Source organism: Ambystoma mexicanum, chromosome 1p (genome assembly GCF_040938575.1).
Source record: "Ambystoma mexicanum isolate Mex_15411 chromosome 1p, UKY_AmexF1_1, whole genome shotgun sequence".
Classification (NCBI taxonomy): Eukaryota; Metazoa; Chordata; class Amphibia; order Caudata; family Ambystomatidae; genus Ambystoma; species Ambystoma mexicanum.
In genome coordinates, this window is record NC_090921.1 from 553,419,293 (window position 1) to 553,439,643 (window position 20,351).

The window sequence follows — 20,351 nt, forward strand, 5'->3', positions numbered from 1 at the left end:
GATCGCTGGGAGAGGAGGAAAGAAATACTTCCCAGCGGCGCCATGTTTGAAAACCACTAGACCGTAGGGTGCGTAAAGGAGGAATCACGTAGCTGAACCTCCGCTCGCCCTTCCAGCGCATAGCCTCCAACGCGGATACAAACGCCAAACAGGACGGCGAATGACAGTATGCCCCCTCCTAGAGCGTAGGACCCCCGGCTTAAAGGGGAAGCGGGCATGAAACTGAGCCAACAATCGAGGGGCATGAATGTTGGAAGCCGGTTCCCACGAGTCCTCTGACCTAGGGTAACCCTTCCAGGACACCAAATACTCCAACCTACCACGGTAGTGGCGGGAGTCACGTAAAGTGGAAACCTCATACTCCATAGAGGAATCCACCTGAGGAAATGCTGGTCGGGAACAGCTCTCTGGTGGACGTCAGGAATGAAAGGTTTGAGAAGAGAGGCATAGAAGACAGGATGAATGTGGCTGAGGTAAGAAGGTAGTTTAAGTCGAAAGGTAACAGGATTTATTTTGGAAAGAATGGGAAAAGGACCCAAAAAGCGAGGAGAGAGTTTAGAAGGGTGAACCCATCGCGGCAAGAATCTGGTGGACAGCCAAACCTTGTCCCCTTCCTTCCATTCAAGGCAAGGCCTACGATGTTTGTCCGCTTGGGTTTTGTTGTATTGGCGACTCTTCTCCAAGCACCTTCTGGCAGTGACGTGTGCATCAGAAATAGACTGCAGAACCTCTTCAGCCGTCGGGGAATTGGTGGGCGACGGAATGTAGGGAAGAAGAGATTTTGGGTGTACCCCATAGGTGCAAAAGAAAGGAGCGAGTCCAATGGCTGTATGAAATGAGTTATTATAGGTAAACTCCGCCGTAGGAAGCAAAGAAACCCAATTGTCCTGAATACGATTGCTGAAGCATCTAAGGTACTGTTCTAATGTGGCGTTAAGGCGCTCAGTTTGACCGTTAGTCTGTGGGTGGAAACCAGAAGACAGGGCACGTTCCATACCAAGGCGAGAACAAAGAGCCTTCCAAAACTTCGAAACAAATTGGCTGCCACGATCAGAGATGATCTTGTCAGGGAGACCATGAAGACGGAAAATATCCTGGGCGAAAACCTCAGCCATCTCGGTTGCGGTAGGCAGACCAGGCAATGGGGAAAAGTGAGCCAGTTTGGTCATGGTGTCAACTGTAACCATAATACATGTGCAGGAGTTGGAAACAGGAAGTTCTACGATGAAATCAGTAGAAATCAATCCCCAAGGGCGAGAGGGTACCTCAGGTTGGGTGAGAAGACCCCAAGGGTTTGCCAGTTATGGGCTTAGTCATGGCACAAACAGGGCAACTGAGTATGTATTCCTCTACATCCTTCTTGAGTTCTGGCCAAAAAAAAGAACGAGTGATAGATTCTGTGGTATTAAGCTTTCCACGATGACCTGCAGTGAGTGAATCATGACACCAATTTATGATCTTGAGACGTAGTGGACCGGAAGGTATGTATAACCGATGGTTGAGGTATAGCAAACCCTCCTTTTTGGAGTAGGATGTCTTTCCTCTGGGTAGCGGAACAGTACCTTCCGAAGCCACACCAGCTCGAACCTCTTCCAGAAAGGTATTGGCAACAGTCAGGATCCTATTCCTGTGGAACATAGGCTCTGGGGTATGTCTTTTCTCCTCACATTTGGGACCCTTCCGAGAGAGCGCATCCGCAAGCGTATTGTTGGTACCAGGCAAGTAAGTAATTTGCAGATCATATTGGGCAAAGAAATATGCCCAACGGGCCTGCCTGGAGTTGACACAATCCATATTCTGCAGAACCTTGAGATTCTTATGGTCCGTTCAGATGATAACGGTCTGCCTTGCTCCCATCAGTAGATGTTGCCAAGTCTCACATGCTTGTTTAATGGCCAGCAATTCTTTTTCCAGTACAGAGTAGTTGAGTTGGCTGGGAGTCAACGTCTTAGAAAGGTAGCAAATGGGGTGCTCCCGTTCCTCGAACACTTGTAGCAGAACAGCTCCGATGGCCATGGCCGAGGCGTCAGTCTCGACGATGAACTGTCTGCTCTGGTCAGGATGGCGCAAAATGGGAGCAGGACAAAAGAGGTTCTTGAGATCGTGAAAACTCTGTTCCGCTTCGGAAGTCCAGCGAAAGGGATTGTTGACCTTCTTGAGTAAAGAAGTAATAGGGAGGACTGCTTCAGAGAAGTTTGGGATGAATGAGCGGTAGAAATTAGAGAGCCCGAGAAACCTTTGGACCTCTTTGATCGATGTCGGGGAAGGCCAGTCCAGAATAGCTGCTACCTTGCTGGGATCCATGGAGAAACCTCTTTCAGAAAGGTGATACCCTAGATAGGGCATTGAAGTAGCAGCAAAAACACACTTCTCTGGTTTGACAAGGAGTTGGTTGTCTTTAAGCCTTTCCAGAACTTGTTGGACATGGGTTTTGTGATCCTCTAGATTGCCAGAATATATCAGGATGTCGTCCAGGTATATGATCATGGAGACAGACAATAAGCCGAAAGGAGTGCGAAAAGCGGTCTTCCATTCATCTCCTTTGGCGATGCGTAACAAATGATATGCATTTCTGAGATCTAATTTGGTAAACCAACGTGCACCTTGAACAGCTTCAATGATCTCATGTATTAATGGCATGGGATACCGATCCCGGATGGTAACCTTGTTGAGGCCTCGGTAATCGATACAAGGGCGCAAGTCAGTAGAGTCCCTCTTCTTGACAAAGAACAAAGAAGCTCCAGCAGGAGACTTGGAAGGTTGAATGAGCCCATTCTGAACATTGGCATCAAGATAATCTCTTAGAACCTTTCTTTCTGCTTGAGTTAAAGAGAACATCCTACAGAAGGGAACCAAAGCATTTGGTTCTAAGTCTATGGTACAATCTTCTGGCCTATGGGGAGGTAAGGTCGCTGGCTTTCTTTCGACAAACACCTCCAAGTAAGGGGAACAGTACAGAGGTAGAGCATGAACCCCAGCCAGCTGTTTGGTATACCCTGTAACAATCTGAGGAAGACCGTCGTCAGAAAAACATTTGAGCTTGCAGTAGGAGGAACAAAAATGTAGCTGATTGTCCGCCCAATTGACATGAGGGTTATGCTTTCTGAGCCATGTGATGCCAAGAATAACCGGAAAATGGGCAGCTCGAATAATGTCGAACCGGATTGTCACGGAATGTTGAAATATGGTAACCGGTAGGTCCTCGGTGGTGTGAGTAATGGGTCCTGAAGAGAGAGGACCGTCGACCCCTTCTACCTTTTGATCTTCTTTGCGAGGCAGGGTGCGGAGACCCATTCTTTTGGTCCAGATGTTGTCGACAAAGTTTCTGGCGGCCCCGCAGTCCAGAAGTGCAAGGCACTCAACTGCTCTGCCGTTGACCTTAATAATAACAGGTAGAACCATAAGCCTGGAATCCTCGGGGATGTAAGGAGCCGAAATTGAGAGAGAAACATAGGGACTGGTGGATGAATCGGAAGTCCCTCGGAACCAGGTCCCTACTGGCGCCGAGGGAAACCGTTTCCCTGACGTATCTGAGGAAGTTCAGTACATTCCTTGAGGAGATGTTGATCCGACCCACAATAGGCACATAGACCTTTCTCCTTCCTTCTTCTTCTTTCAGCCGCGGAAAGAGGTCCTCTAGTAGATCCAATCTGCATGGGTTCGTCTGAAGTATGGGAAGGAGAGGAGGAGACGGTGGAGGATGAGGCGGGATCGGAAAAATGAACAGTAGTTCGTTGTTTTCGGCGTTCTGATCGTCGCTCCTGCAGTCTATATTCAATTTGTAAGGCTGCGGAAAGCAAATCCGGAAAAGAAGGCGGCCTGGATGCTCTGGCAAGTTCGTCCTTAATTTCCTCCTTGAGGCCTTGCCGGAATATGGCAAATTGTGCCTGTTCAGACCACCCAGCACCCGAAGCCAATCTCTTGAACTCTGAAATGTACGATAGAACATCCGATGACCCATGTCGGATATCCAACAGGTCCTCGCAGGTGGTGTAAGTCAGTTCGGGCCTCTCAAAGGTTTGCTTCAACAGGTTCTGAAAACCAGCAAAATCGTGTTAAATGGGATTAGCCCCTGTAACCAGCGGAGTAACCAATGCCAGGGCATTGCCGGTCATGTTCGATATCATAAACATGATCTTAGTCTGGTCGGAGGCAAACAGCCGGGGCCTGAAAGTAAAATATACTAAGCAGGCCTCCAAAAACTCTTTGACTCTTTTAGGAGTTCCATCGAACTTCCCTGCCGAAAGAGCCATGACAGGAAGTTCTGGGGATTGTGGTTCGCGGGCAGTAATCATCTGTTTCAAGACCACATTCTCTGCCTTAACAGTTTGTAACTCTTGGGACATTCCCTGAATGGCCTTCCATAGTTCTTGTATCTGTTCTTCTGCCGACATTTCTTCTGATTGGCGTTGCAATCTGTCGGGCTGGAAGATTCCGCTAACTCCTGTTCCTCCCCACTCTCCTCACCTGATTCAAAATCCTCCGGTTGCAGTTGCCTGTGGGAGAGGTAGTCCTTCTCCTTTTTGTGTAGAATGTATCTGTCTCGAGAGGAAGCCACAGTGAGCGCTAAAGTATAGCAAACCTGGGGCCCCGTTCCCGAGACCAGACAGTGCGAAGGGAAAAAGCCTGTTCAGGCAGAAAAAACCCTCTGAGGAGTGAAACAGCTTGAGAGGATCCAGAGCAAGCAGTTGTAGTGACGTTCTTGAGGCAGGTAGCTGATGGGAGCAGGCGAAGCCGGACATCCAAAGTAGAGATGGAACCGGAGAGAGGGAGAGCCACCGGAAAGAGTACCAGCGGAGAAAACTACTCCGGAGCAACAGAAACCGAGGCGGCTGGATGACAGCGCAGCCGAAGGTAAGGCAGAGAAGGCGGGTGCAGAGGAACGCGCACCGTAAGAGGAAACAAGCCGGAAGATAAGGAGAAAGCGGAAAGAGGAGGCAAGGCAAAGGTAGAAAGGGAGAGAAAAGGAAAGGTAGTCCGAGGGAGGCGGACCGAAGGTACAAAGAAGTGACCGTGGCGGTCGAGGCTGGAAAAACTAGCGTGTAAACCCAAAGGAGTGAGCTAGCGCAGTGAAGGGGGTTGCAACGCGGTGATCGCTGGGAGAGGAGGAAAGAAATACTTCCCAGCGGCGCCATGTTGGAAAACCACTAGACCATAGGGTGCGTAAAGGAGGAATCACGTAGCGGAACCTCCGCTCACCCTTCCAGCGCGTAGCCACCAACGCGGATACAAACGCCAAACAGGACGGCGAATGACACTTTCCACCTGCGAAGTGGAAAACCTCATCAGAAAGATCAAACCATCTAACTACCAAGGCAATGCATGTCCAGCCCCAATCATTAAAGAGGCCGCACATGAACTAGCTCCCTTCATTACCTCATTTATTGATTCTTCTTTTAAATCAGGTTTGGTCCCTGACAACCTTAAGAATGCTTGAGTTATCCCGCTAATCAGAAAACCTACCCTTGACCCCAACAAACCGGCCAGCTACCGACCTATTACAATTGTGCCCTTTTTACTGAAAATTCTGGACCAGTTGCATATCTTCAAATACAGGCCTACCTAGAAGCTAGCAATCTCCTGGGTCTTCGCCAGTCGGGTTTCCGACCAAGACACGGAACAGAAACTTCCCTAATTGATTTAAAAACAAAAATCGAGGATCTAAAAGATAATGGCAAATTGGCTTTACTACTCTTGCTTGACCTATCAGCAGCTTTTGATCTGGTGGACCACCAAATCCTATGCCACCATCTCAAAACTGCTGCTCATTTCTCTAAGGAAGCTACCTCCTGGATTAAATCCTTCCTGGCTAACAGAACCATGAGGGTCTTCTCACCGACCACGTCTGCAGAACCACTACCTGTACTATGTGGGGTTCCGCAAGGATCCTGCGTCTCACCCACCCTATACAATGTATTTACTAAGCCACTCTTCTATATCCTTGACTATCTGGGTGTCACCTACACAAATTATGCAGATGACACCCAGATACTCATCCCTATCACGGGTGACTATGTATCTGATTCAAAAACACTCAACAAGGTTTATGCGCTCATCCAGGCTTGTATGGCCCACCACGGGCTTTGTTTGAACGACGAAAAAACAGAGCTCCTCATTCTAGGTTCCCGCCTTAGACTGAACAAACTAAACCCAGCCTTTGAAGCATTCAATGTGTCTAATGATGAATGTGTCTAATGATAATAAAACCCTTGGTATATATCTTGATTCCAACCTATCCTTCAACAGACAAACCAATGCTGTGGCCTCAGCAGCAGTTTATACATGCAAGCTCATAACAGCCAGCAGACCTTTTCTCTCTACCTTTAATTGCATCATCCTCGCCAGAACCCTCATAATGTCCAAGATAGACTATTGCAACGCCCCCTATCTTGGTACTAGCCTCAGGAACATCAACAAATTACAGGTAACCCAAAATAACACCATCAGGGCTGCCCTCAACATCTCTAGGAAATCTCACATATCTGATACCAGACGCAGCCTCTGCTGGCTCCCTATTAATCAAAGAATAGCATTGAAAACTCTCACCCTTACTCATAAGTGCCAAGCGAACTTTGCACCTGACTACTTATCAAACCGCTTCTTAGCTCACACATCCACATGACCTGTGAGATCAACCCAAATACATTCTCTGCGCATACCCAGATTCAAGCAACAAAAAGCAGGGGGGACCAGTTTCCCAGTCCTGGGAGCCAAATTATGGAACATTATCGGCAATGCGCAAACAGGTTTTGTCATGGTGCCATGACGGCAAACTAGCAGGACATAGAGGATTCTCCAACACCTTAGAGCTCATCCAGGGTAGCTTCTGGTGGCCCAGGCTTTGTGCTGATGTAAAGGCTTACACCCGATCTTACACAGTGTGTGCTCAAGGCAAATACAGTACTCAAAAACCCATCGTATGAATAGATCAAAGCCCAGTCCACGCAAGACCCTGGAGTCGCGTCTCTACCGACTTTGTAGTTCACCTTCCCCTCCCCCAGGGATGTGCCACCATCACGGTAACTGTTGACTCTTTTTCTAAACTAGCACACTTCACCCCAGTCTCAGGTTTGCCCACAGCCCCAGAAATTGCCAAAGTGTTCCTTAAAGAGATTTTTCGTTTACACAGTGTACCGGAGTGCATTGTATCTGATCGCGGCACTCAATACACTTCCAGATTCTGGAGTGCCTTGTGCAAGAATATAGGCATCAAGAGGGCCTTATGTTCCAGTTACCACCCACAAACCAACAGACAGACAGAACGTTTGAATTATACCATGGATCAGTACCTGCGATGCTTATGAAATCACAACAAAACAACTGGGGTGACCTTTTACCAACCGCTGAGTTCTCATACAATAACACCATCCATTCCGCCACGAGTGTTAGCCCCTTCTATTGCACCTACGGACTACATCCATGCAGTCTCCCCACTTCGGTATCTCTATTTTCCAACATACCTTCCATAGACACAGTACTCTCAGAAATGACAGAAGCCCACAAGATCGCATGCCAAAGCCTTGAAGACAGTTAGAAAAGGAACCAGACCCAGGCTGATTGTCATCAAAGAGGTTCCTGATTGGGCAGTAGGGTCCAGTGTCTGGCTATCGACCAAATATCTGCCTAGATGGATTTACCCGTCTAAGTTATCCACTTGCTACGTTGGAAACTATGTCATTACTGCAAAGATCAACTCTGTAGCTTTCAAGCTCAAGTTTCCAAAGGCCCTCAGTCGCCTACACCTGGTATTTCATTCCTCTCTCTTATATGCTTGCATCTTTGACTCTTATGCACAGTCATAAATTAAACATTGTGTACCCAATGTAGTCCAACCAAAGTAATACAAAGTATCACATATCTGTGACTCAAGATGCAGAAGAGGAAGGCTGTAATACCTGGTACAATGGAAGGGGTACCCGAGCTCTAAAAACTCATGGGAACCCGGCTCATCTATCCATGCTCCTCAACTACTACAGAAATTCCATCGATTGCACCCAGGGAAGCCTGGAACCACCCGGCCTCGAAAGGGGCATACTGTCACACGCTGCAAGCCATTGCACTTATGGGACCGATGGTCTCTCCGCCATTGAATTAGTACATCACATTTTCCCCAAAACATCATGTGCCGGTCTAATTGTTTCCAACAAGGCCGCTGCCGTGCCAGATAAACTCACTCTGATTGCGGACGGCTGCGCGTTGCATCTCATGCTATTTCACCTTACAGGTAAGACGCTGTCTAGGTCCACTTGCTCCTATCTTGCTCTGTTGACTTTGCCCTTGCTCTCACTCTGTACCTTCCCAAGCTTCCCTTTGTTTTTGCTCCTTCGCCTTCTGCGAAGGCAGAGCTTTCTCTCCTGCTCCTCCGCTACTCCTGGCTGGATCTCTGGGCTGATCTGCTCTTTTCCATGTCACTTGGCCAGAGCTTTGAGCTGCTGTGCTCCCTTTGCTTGGCTGGCCCCTTCCTGAGCTCACCTCTCTGTCCCTTGTTTCTCATGTTTTCTCGACCCTACTTGCTACCTTTGGGCTACCAGTGGTTCTCTCTTCTCGAGGATTCCTTCTACGTTTCTAGACTTTGCCCTGATCTCAACACTCCCAGGAATTTTTCCGCCTTTGCAGGCTTTTCCCCTACTTGGCTGCCTCGGGGAAAAGGGGCCACTAGCCCACCAGCTGATCAGGCAGGCATAGTGGCTTCCCTTCGAGGTGGGCCTTATCTCTTCAACAAGGAAGGATCCATAGAAAAGAAGAAGAAAGGAAGGAATAAGTAGTCTGCCTCAAGTCAAGAGGAATCAGGTGTCGAAAGAGGATTTCAGTCTGATCTGAGTGACAAAACGGACAGTGTTGACACTTCATTCTGGACGTAAATCCTCCACCTCAATGCCCAAAACCGGTGTAATGAGGGCAGCAGAATTACTGCTTGCAGTAATTCTGGCAAATTCCCAATGTAGTCCTATGGACTCCAAAAATGGGGGCTAACACTGCTTAGCATCCCTCATAATTCTGTGGCAAACCCACACCCCCCAGTGGTGGTAATGGTAGATGATTTTGGCAGTAATTCGGCAGAATTACCAATGAATTACGGTCAAACTCAGAATGAGGCACCTGCTCTTTTCCTGCTAATCCCTTAACCACTCCCACACCTCGTTACTTCTCTTTCAGATCCACAAGAGCACCTGGGCACCCTGAAAATAGTAGCAATGGGCAGTACTAATTCAAATAACATAACATAAACCAGGATACTAATTTCTCTGTTTATGTTGTGAACATTATGCAGCAGTACTGCAGCATTTTACCCTATGTGTGAAATTGTATAAAGATGACTTACCTATTGCGGACGTTTCTAAAACCCTGACAGTATTCCCCTTATACAATCTTTTGAGAAACAGGTAAGATTTTGGAAACATGTGATTTATAAGAACTTAAATGGCAGTGAAATACTTATTGATTTCTTATGAAATAGTATACGTTTGAAGTAGGCTTTATGCAAGATCTTATAAGATTCTGATAAGATCCTTGTAAGAAAATCAGTAAGAAATTGCTATATGGTTAAGCACCCTCCACCAGCTCCCAACCAGGGTCAGATTTAAAGTATTGTTGCATACCTGTCATAGTCTGCCCCATGCAAATCAAAACAAATTATGCCCTACACACCAACCAAACCCAGCACCCTGTCATACACCTCCTGTCCCAGCCCCATGAGATGAGGCTACCACCCTTCACTGTCCAAGTGCCAAATCACTGCCATCATTCACCCCCTCTCAGGGTCAGCGGTTTTTCCAACCACCTCTTATTGAGGAGACCTGCTCCTAGCACAGCCTTGAGCTGCTAGGCAGAACTTGAACTTGTTCCCAATCCATCACAATAGCATAAATTGGTTGACGTGTGACAGAGAACTGTCAATTTCTATTGAACACACACTATAAACGACAGAAATGAACAAGTCATATGGCAATGCGCTTTGTCCAAGTGCAGGGGTCTGATTAACATCTGTGGTCTCTTTAAATGACTGTAGGCAAATATCCTAAACATGCTAGACCTTTTTTAAGCTACAGCTTATGATATGAGCTATTTCTTGCCAACGTGAAGATATGGTGGAACACTGTGAGCCTGACTCACAAAGATTTGAATTGGAACAAATCAGCAGGTGTCAATGACCATTTGATATGTGCTGCTCTACCTTACGCACAGAAAAAGTACATCTGGAAATGCTCGGAGCATCCTTGAGTGAATGCTGACATTGAAATGAAAGTCACAAAGATTTGCTCAAGGTCATCTCCAGATTATCTCCAATTTTTGGATTTGTGAATTAGGTAGAAGGTTGCTAGTGCGAATCAGAGTTTCTCGCTGGCATCCTCCGATTTTCTTCAGTGCAAATCATTGTGAATGAAGGCGCTGATCTATTGATACCCAAAATTGAGTGCTCAAACCATGGTATACTAGAATATTACCTTGGCTCACCTCTGGAAATTAGAGGGACTGCTTTGCACGAGATACATTCTTTAATATGCCTTCCTTCTGAGCTTCAGACTGGTGGGGGCGCTGCATTGTTTAGCTCATTTCTTTTAAGGTGTATAATGTCTCAGTGACTAGATGTATATACATATATATATATATATATATATATATATATATATATATATATATATATATATATATATATATATAGTCTGTCTCAGGTTCCTTACCCATCGATGTCTGCCGTCTCCACATAGCACAAACTGTTGGGTTCTGAACTGTGCAGGAGCAGCAGGTCCGCCTTACAAAGAAACATGAAAATCAGTCAAAATCAGTTGAAATAAGCACTTCCTCATGCATTTCAATCATCATGCCTTCTTCATAAACACTTGCCTCCCCCATCTGTGGAAGTTAAACGCCCTGAGGCAGATTGTCTCTTAATGTGGGTGACACGCCCCATATGACATGCATTTTTCAGGATGAGATGGACCCATGTCCACCCCAACTGGCATCATTGAACATCACATTCCTAAATAAGAGAGGGGGAAGGAGCAAGCAGTTAAGTCCTATCCGTTTGTTATATGGCCTTAAATAGCACTCCCCCTTAATTGGACCAGGTATAACAGCAGCATGCCCAGGTGTAGTGAAAGAAGGGCTTTCACTAAGTCGCTTCAGTCCCTCCTTATTCCTCTAAAGAAGCTCATGATGACAGAAGTGCTGTCCAGGAAACTAACATGACATGAGGAAGTGTCGTGAATGACGTCACAGGTATCAGCACTATGCTAAAGCAGCAATGCATCGAAGCAGCTTATGATGACAGACGCGCCGTACGGGCAACTAAGATGGCGTGAAGTTAATGAAGATGGGGGTAATTGAGTTACCCTACAGCAGCAACGCATCGAATCTGACTAATGATGAAAGCCATGATGCAGCTAATAACATCATGTGACGTGAAGTGAATGTAGTCAGCGGTAATAGCGCTATTTAAAGCAGCAAAGCATGGAAGCTGCCTAATGATGTCAAATACAGGCAACTAACTTGACATGAAGTGAATGAAGACAGAGGTAATTGAGCTATCCTAAAGCAGCAGACTGGCATTGCAAATGAGTTTCTTCTACATGCGACTTTAATTTTGGCTTCAAATGGTCGGGCTGTGATGCAGAAGATGAGGTTACAATTTCACAGGTTCCTATGATGGTGTGGGGAGCCTAGGGGAACCACACACACCTGTCTTACTTACAGGCACAAAGTCATCATTCTTCAGACGTACGATGTCCCCAACATGGATATCCCTCCATTTCTTCTTGGAGAAGCTTGAAAAGAAGAAATGCATGAGTAAATGAATAGGGCTCCTAGACAGTGTTGCATGACACCGGCACTACACATGCCGGCGGTTTGGCGGAGAAGCATTCGATCAGCTCAGCAGTCAGCCTTTTGTGAAGAAGTGAACCAAAGATAAGGTTGAGAATCCATGGCCCTATGGAAGACTTCCCTCCCAAGGGACATCGGAGACATTCCTGGAGGCTTGTGGTAGCCTGTAGATTGTACCCCACTTGCTCTGGTGTATAGTGAAGGACATCCTGAAACCAACAAACCAGTGACACCAATGCCAGGGAAGAAGAGAAAATGCCAGGCAGCCGGAACTCCAAGCCGTGACCTAGAGGAAGACTCAAGCTTTTTCAAAAAAGGTGGCCGAAGAGGTGTTTTGCTTGGCTTTCATAGGAAGCCATTAGCAGGTATATTTATATATCTTTTAAAAAGCTGTCTTCTCTTAATATGACACCACGACAGAGGATTGGGACTTTCGTATTTCTCTGCCGGGATGGCACAGCTCCACACATCTTCTGCTGCTATTTACAAAACTGGTCTCCCTCTGCCTCCAGTGGTCCAAACCCCACCTCCTCCTAAACTGATGCAACAGCCTCCGCTCCCATTAAATCCATCTATGGATGCTTACTGACTCACCTTGCTGCATCTTTAGACCTACTTCTTCCAGCTGATTTATTTGTGTACACATTGAAGCACGCCTCGATTGTACCATTTATGGACACATCATATTACCACCCTAACTTTGCGACCCATGATCTACTATTGTCTATTTTTCTATCTCTCCAGGCTTTTGGAGCACCTGGCTTAGAAGTGGTCACTGCCTTCTCTAGATTGCTTCTCACCTAGAAATGTGTTGGTGCACCTAACTCTTATAACCACCTTTTTCTTCCCCCTTTTTAATATTGTGAAGTGCCATTTTGCTGAAGTACTTCCTTGCCTAACTTGTTCACAATCTACTTGGGAAGTGTTGCTGAGGTGTTAGAGTCTAAAGCTATGTAACTTGTCATTTCCCTCCCTTTTGAGAAATTGTTAGAGTGCCATTTCTGCTTGGTTTACACTGTGCCGTTTTGCTCAGTTTTCACTCTTGCTCAAACTTGTCTACAATTTAAATAGGGAGTTGTGTATACTTTTCTTGACTGTTTTAACTTGCTTTGATAATAGTATTTTGTGTGTTGAACTTAAGGGTGTGTAAAATAAAAATATATATTCTTTTTGATACAAAGCTTTGGTCAGAGTTTCCTTGTTCCATAGCATTGTAGTCCTATTGTGTAAACCCTGAATACTGCTCATCTCCCTCTTGAGATAAGTCTGACTGCTCAGCCACAGCTACCAACTAAATCTGTGTGGACCAAAGGGAATTTATTGCATATACCTGTAGTCATAATATTCTGTAGTGCTCCCTAAGTGAACTGTATAGGATTCTGCCTAACACCCAGATAATCATCCATATCACAGGTGACCACAAAACAGATACTCTAGCCATCAACGCCATTTATCAAGTCATCCAGACCTGGATGGGCCAGCATGAATTGTGTTTGAATGATGAAAAGACTGAGCTTCTCATCCTTGGCTCCCACCAAAGACTCAGTAAACTAGACTCATCGTTCAAATCTTTCACCATTGATGGTAACACCATTAAAGTGGCTAAGGATACAAAAACGCCTGGAATCTACATCAACTCCACTCTCTCATTAGCTAGGCAAACTAATGCAGTCTCATTGGCTGCATCATACACCTGCAAGCTTATCACAGCATGCCTCCCCTTCCTATCACCAGCCAACTGCACTACTCTAGCCAGGACCTCGGTCCTATCGAAAATGGAATATTGCAACGCCCTCTATCTGGGTACCAACCAATGTAATATTAAAAAGTTACAAATCATCCAAAATAATGCCATCAGAGCGGCTCTAAAAATCCCCAGGAACCTCCATATCTCTGACTCTAGACAGTGTCTTCGCTGGCTCTCAGTCTCCCAAAGAGTCTCTCTTAAAGCACTTGGGCTCACACACAAAAGCCTTGCCAACCATGAGCCTAGCTACCTAGCCAGCAGATTTACACTACATACCACTGCAAGACCACTCAGAAGTGCCCAAACCAACTGCCTTGCTATCCCGCGCTTCAACCATAAGAGATCTGGTGGACGCAGCTTCCCAGTCCTAGCAGCGAAATTATGGAACTCACTACCTAATCCTCTTAGAGCTGAATCCTCCTTCCCCGCTTTCAAGCGCAAAGTAAAAAGCCTGGTTGTTTGCCCAAGACTTGCCTTGACTCTGCTCCTATGGCCCCCAGAGTCATAACAATAGCGTTAACGGCTTACTGTTAAAACCTGTTTTTGTAAATTTGTATATATCCTTTATAACCTGTATATTATGTTCAAATGCATTGTCTGTATTCACTACACTGCTCTGTACTATGCCTGTAACTAAGGATGTGCCCGGATGCCCTTGGGCCTGGGGCGCTATATAAATAAAATAAATACAAAAATACAAATGTTATTTTGTTTTCAGACTCTCTTCTGTAACCTCTTCAGTTTGCTTTTCATTCCTTCCCCTCACCTGAACCTACTCTTTACTTTTTGAGTAATTGTCTAACCACTGCATGCCTGTCTCCCTTCTTATACCACTTGACCTATTATGATGGGTTGAGATGGTGATTGTGCTATACCTTTCTCTGCCCTTTGGATTACACACTCTCTTGGTTTACTACTCATCTCCTAAATGGCGCCTATTCTGCCACTTGGGCTGTTCAATCATCCTCACTTCTTCCCTTTAATATGGTGCTTCTCAAGGGCACTGGTCCAGAACCTCTTCTGTTTTGTTGTCCATCTGCACTGCTCTACTGGAGTCTATTATGTCCCCCTGTGGACTGCTCTGTCATTTCTAGATGATTGACTTCCAGATTGTAAGTTTCTTCCTCGGCCCTCTCTACTCAATTACGCAGTCCGCTTTCAGACTGCTCATCTGCTTTTCCTCATTTAATGTGTTCTTGCTCACTCTGATCCCTATACTTCTATTTGAATCACGCTGAAAGGATCTAACTTCCTGCTTTACCTCCCTATTCCTGTGAACCCCTGTCTTTAGTCAATTCCTCTACCCCTCTTCCTCATTCTAACATAGCCTGCATCCTTGAGTAACCTTTGACTCTTCACTTTATTTTTTGCCCCCTTTTTTTCAGTCTCAGAAATATGTTTCCCTGCTATAATGTTTATAGAAAGTGTCTTGATGTTTCGGGTGACCCAAGATCTCATGGACTTTTTTAAGGATTATTTTCTGGTCCATTAGTTTCCTAGTTCGACCTTTTAGTTACGTGCATCTCACCTAATCTGCATATGTTTATACCTATTTCCCTGTGCATGCTTTTGTACAGTGATTTCAGAAAAGCACTACATACATTCAATACAATGACATGAAAAGAAATCCACCCAAACCCCAGTTTTTTACACCATCCAGCTTGTGACACATTGTTCCCAGTTCGAGCTGCTAATCCCCAACTCTGCAACAAAATATCCACTGGAATGGCAAGTATTAAAAAATAAATGACCACTGGAATACCCATTCCAACAACACACCAGACCAAAATGATCTCCTTCCAAGCCCAAAAAACAACTTTTTTATTTGTTGCTGGCAGTCGCCAACTGATAACCCCCCAACCCGCCCCCCCATTCCAACAACAACAAAAACATTCTCACTGCTGATTCCCAGTATTGCTTATCAATGTCACACGCAACAATACCTTAATTAATCTCCACACCCCAGCCTACATAAAATCACAGAGACTGGGATGTACAATACCATTCCCAGGTGCCACATGCCCCATTGTAAACAGAGGTGAGCCAGCTCACATGCATTAACCATCACTCAATTTCTACCCCATAGCTATCCAACAGAGTGCATCATTAGACGCCCCAGGAATCTAGTAAAGAAATACTAAAAAAAAAGTACACCTGCAGATCCAAAGATTGATGTGCTGTGCTCCGCTTGTAGAAATGTTCAACTGGCCAACATGAGAGAATTAACTGAGGAAGAGATCCCTGACATTAAAGAACAAGCCTGAAGAGAGGGAAACACCCATACTGATAGGCTACTTAGAAAGAGGAGACGAGCCCCATCATGAAAGAAGAAGCAGCAAGAGAAGAAAAGGCCTGTAATAAAAGACTCATTAGGAAGAAGGAGAGAGTCCCAACATGAAAGAAGAAGCAGCAAGAGAAGAACAGACCTGCAATGAAAGACTCATTAGGAAGAAGGAGAGTCCCAACATGAAAGAAGAAGCAGCAAGAGAAGAAAAGGCCTGTAATAAAAGACTCATTAGGAAGAAGGGGAGAGTTCCCACATGAAAGAAGAAGCAGCAAGAGAAGAACAGACCTGCAATGAAAGACTCATTAGGAAGAAGGAGAGTCCCAACATGAAAGAAGAAGCAGCAAGAGAAGAACAGACCTGCAATGAAAGACTCATTAGGAAGAAGGAGAGTCCCAACATGAAAGAAGAAGCAGCAAGAGAAGAACAGACCTGCAATGAAAGACTCATTAGGAAGAAGGAGAGTCCCAACATGAAAGAAGAAGCAGCAAGAGAAGAACAGACCTGCAATGAAAGACTCATTAGGAAGAAGGAGAGTCCCAACATTTAAGAAGAAGGGGCAAGAGAAGGAAAGACCTGCAATGAATAACTCATTAGGAAGAAGGAGAGAGTCCCAACATGAAAGAAGAAGCAGCAAGAGAAGGAAAGACTTGCAATGAAAGACTAATTAGGAAGAAGGGGAGAGTTCCCACATGAAAGAAGAAGCAGCAAGAGAAGAACAGACCTGCAATGAAAGACTCATTAGGAAGAAGGGGAGAGTCCCAACATGAAAGAAGAAGCAGCAAGAGAAGAACAGACCTGCAATGAAAGACTCATTAGGAAGAAGGGGAGAGTTCCCACATGAAAGAAGAAGCAGCAAGAGAAGAACAGACCTGCAATGAAAGACTCATTAGGAAGAAGGAGAGTCCCAACATTTAAGAAGAAGGGGCAAGAGAAGGAAAGACCTGCAATGAATAACTCATTAGGAAGAAGGAGAGAGTCCCAACATGAAAGAAGAAGCAGCAAGAGAAGGAAAGACTTGCAATGAAAGACTAATTAGGATGAAAGAGAGAGCAGACATGAAAAACAAGCAGTAAGAGAAGTAAAGAACAAGGAAAGACTAGTTAGGAGGAGGGAGAGCCCCAACATGTAAGAACAAGATGGAAGAGGAGCAAAGAACAATGAAAGACTAGTTAGGTGGGAGAGACCTCCGACATGAAAGAACACGCAAGAAGAGGAGGAAAGACCCATAAGGTAAGACCAATTAGAAATAGAAAGAGAGCCTGTTCGGAAGGGGAAAAAAACATATCGGAGAAACTAGAAGAGACAGTGCTGACATTGCATTAATAATATGTGGACAGCTGAAGAACCTTAGACGTACTAAGGTAGTAACATGTTGAGCAGCGAATGTGTTTTCCGCTGATACGTGTCCAACCTTGACAACAGGCGGCTGAGCAATAAGCATGATGTGTTAATGCACGCCTCGCGATAGATTCTTGCGGTGATATAGCGCTTCAGTGCTGCGCAATGTGAAAGACAAACTGAGCTAGCCACTGACCACAGACTGCATCAGCCCTTGCCACTTGACGCCCAAGACACGTTTCATAACAGAAGGTGGAAGCTGAAAATCAGATACCAAAATTGCCAACAAATATGATTAACTTCAAGAATGCATGCTTTTGTGCAGCCAGCCCCCCCCATACCTACTCACTGCAAAATGGCATAATGTGATGAGAAGGGCAGTGGCTACAAAAATGCAGCTCTACAGTGGGGCACCAGAGTCCCTACAACATCAAATCTGCGTGCATTATAAAGGAGAGGAGAATTTAAAATGGCCGGTCACTTTCGGTGGCATACATCCTTGCAAGTGTCAGCGGGATGAGGACGCATTTGAGCCCCGGTGACTTGCGATGCAATGTATAGTGGGGGGTGCTTTGGTCCATTTCCAGTGGCACATTTTATTCAAATTCATAGGTGTGGGGAAAATGACACCACACACCTTTCAGACCCTCTCCCCTCAATGGCATCACTAGAAGTGACGTCACCTGACGTGTGACCTCGATTAGTTAACAGGAAGTAAAATCACACAGCCTTTAACCCAGATTAAATAACTTAAAGAAAATAAAATGTACAGTAAGTGCAGGTCTAATACATATCTTCATAATCTGATAGAAGCAGACACAAGGCAGGGATGAGGGCCCTAAAGGGGGGCATATAGTAAGAGTCAAAGTTACAATTGCTTGTGTTCCCAAAAGGATGCCACTGCCATCATTTACTGTGCCACAACATGTTTCAGCATCATTTTTTCTTTCTGTTTCCTGTAAGACAGGATGCAGGGTAATTTGCACAGGAAGCCAATTCCAGTCAGGTGCCTAGGGGGCACAGATGGGCCTGAGGGAGTGCTAGTTTGGCCCTATCAACATAGAATCTAAGCTTCGGGCACTGGAGAGGGTGCATTTCCCCTACAAAGAACCAATCCCTTCACCAGCCCTGATATGGTGGTGCCCACTGCGTGTCTGATCCCGCAGCTGCTAGATACTCAGGGGGGAGGCTCATCTCAAAGCTCTCAGGCACATATCATGTTTCTCTCAGGCAAGGGTTCTCGAACCTGTGGCGTAGCCAGAATTTCTCAACATGGCTGGCCAGACCTTTTACACTAGGGCCAAGGGAGATATTGCATTCTATTGGAATGTTATATTTTGCATGTGTCCACGGACCAGGCTGAATTCTAAGGTTTTAATCGCTATCGTCATTGCAATTTATTTACCAGCTGTTACTAGTGCCTGATGAACGGGCACTCACATGTCTTACCGACTGCTTGAGTATAAAAAGGCAGAAAGGCCCTGCTAGAATGTTAACACATGCATGCAGATTCCACACGATCCCTGTGGCTCCTCATATCTGTGACTGAGCCCATACAACCCTAATCTGCACGCAAAATATCCTATGTGACTGATTATGAACATTCTATAGGTTGTAATGCAGACAAACCACTGCCCACTGAATTCCCTCACAGTCCTGTTTCATAAAAATATGCTGAAAGAAGTCTCAAAACATGTTCTCGAAATCCTGACATTGTTAGTGAATGTCAATGTGTGTCTAGTGCAGAGTGCAATAGGCTTACAAGTACCAGAATGCAGTATGATGTTGTGCTAGAGCAAGGAATGGTCGATAATTTCAAAGAACATACGACAACTTGACGTCCTGCCTTATGGTTTATAATACTTTCAGGAGTTGGACACACCTCACAAGAGCCTGTGTGATAAAGTCATCTGCTTGTATTGTTGGACATTGCCACGCACCTTTTAATCATGCATACCATGCATAAAAACTACAGTTCCACAAAAAAGGCTACATATGTTTTTTGCGGCAAACAGGCAGTCATGCAAAATCATCAGCTATCGGGAGCAGCTCAGGACAGAGCCAGCCCGTGTACTAGATGGCAGCTTGGGTCCTGTGGTAAGGAGGGTGGGCCCTGTGGTAATCTGTCCCTCATGCCGCACTCTTGTTTTATGCCACTGGGTGGAACCAACTTGGGATCTATGGATTCAAAGGGATCATGACCAAAAGCTCACTCAGGCAGGGAATGCATGAATATGTATCTGGTTGATCCCCAATGGAGATCTAGGCCTGGATACAACATATACCTTTTCTCTTCCAGGATGTCACAGGGCCGGCTGTTAATCATGGAATCACTTTTATGACGTGCCTGCAAAAAAAGGAAAGACAGAAATCACTTTGCTGTTTTCTGACCAAGAGACCAAGACAGGCACAACACTTTGTGTTCACTGAGTACTAATGCAGCGGAGAGCCAAGAAGCCTAGGTGTGTGTGCGTGTGTGCTTTGCAAAGAACATAAATGTGCGTATATGTGTATATGACAAAATCTGATCGCGAAATGGGATGTGAGCTCCTTCCACAAGCTTTGTCCAACTATAAGCACCTTTGGACTCTGGAGAAGAACTGTGCAGCATTTCAGCAATCTTGCCTTCCCTTTAGCCTCTGTCCTTGTGACGTGTCCTCACACCTCCGTGTGGGCATATCAAGGGAAGCGTGGAGATCAGGATAATGCTGCTTGCAAGATCTTTTAGGAGTATCTGACAATTTAGATACTACCCCATCCCTTTACAGTGGTACTGTAGGTTCACTGAGTGTTGTCAAAAGATGAGTGACTCCCTCTCTTGCACATTGATGAGTGACTCCCTCTCTTGTGCGTTTCGCAGATTCCGCAGGCCAGTTGGGAGCAAGAAGTACCTCCTTGCCACATGCTGTGAGTTGCAGAGGTGGGAGTCCTGCCTGGGGTAGCCATAGTAAAAACAAGCCCCGGACTTGTGTGTCAAAGGCTGATCTTGCTCACCTTTGGGAAACTCAATTGTTTGTGTGAGATCCACCCCATTTAAATTGTATGGCCATATGCACACCATACCACTCCCCGGTGGCCATCTACCCGCCACCCAGATTCAGGGTAAAAGCAATCTCTTGGTATGTACATTGTTCAAATGAAACAGAAACGTTGCAT

General features: G+C 45.6%; 1 protein-coding gene across 2 annotated transcripts in view; it reads right to left on the reverse strand.

The window, feature by feature from the left end:
• The window catches only part of LOC138575469 (phospholipid-transporting ATPase IK-like), a 1,193,252-nt gene that overhangs the window by 444,421 nt on the left and 728,480 nt on the right, over positions 1 to 20,351 (reverse strand). For both annotated transcript variants that reach the window (XM_069649486.1, XM_069649487.1), the window contains 3 exons: positions 19,481 to 19,542; positions 11,693 to 11,765; positions 10,683 to 10,753 (listed from right to left, as the gene is read on the reverse strand). In XM_069649486.1, the coding sequence (XP_069505587.1) occupies positions 10,683 to 10,753; positions 11,693 to 11,765; positions 19,481 to 19,542 (206 nt within the window). The remainder of the gene's footprint in view (positions 1 to 10,682; positions 10,754 to 11,692; positions 11,766 to 19,480; positions 19,543 to 20,351) is intronic.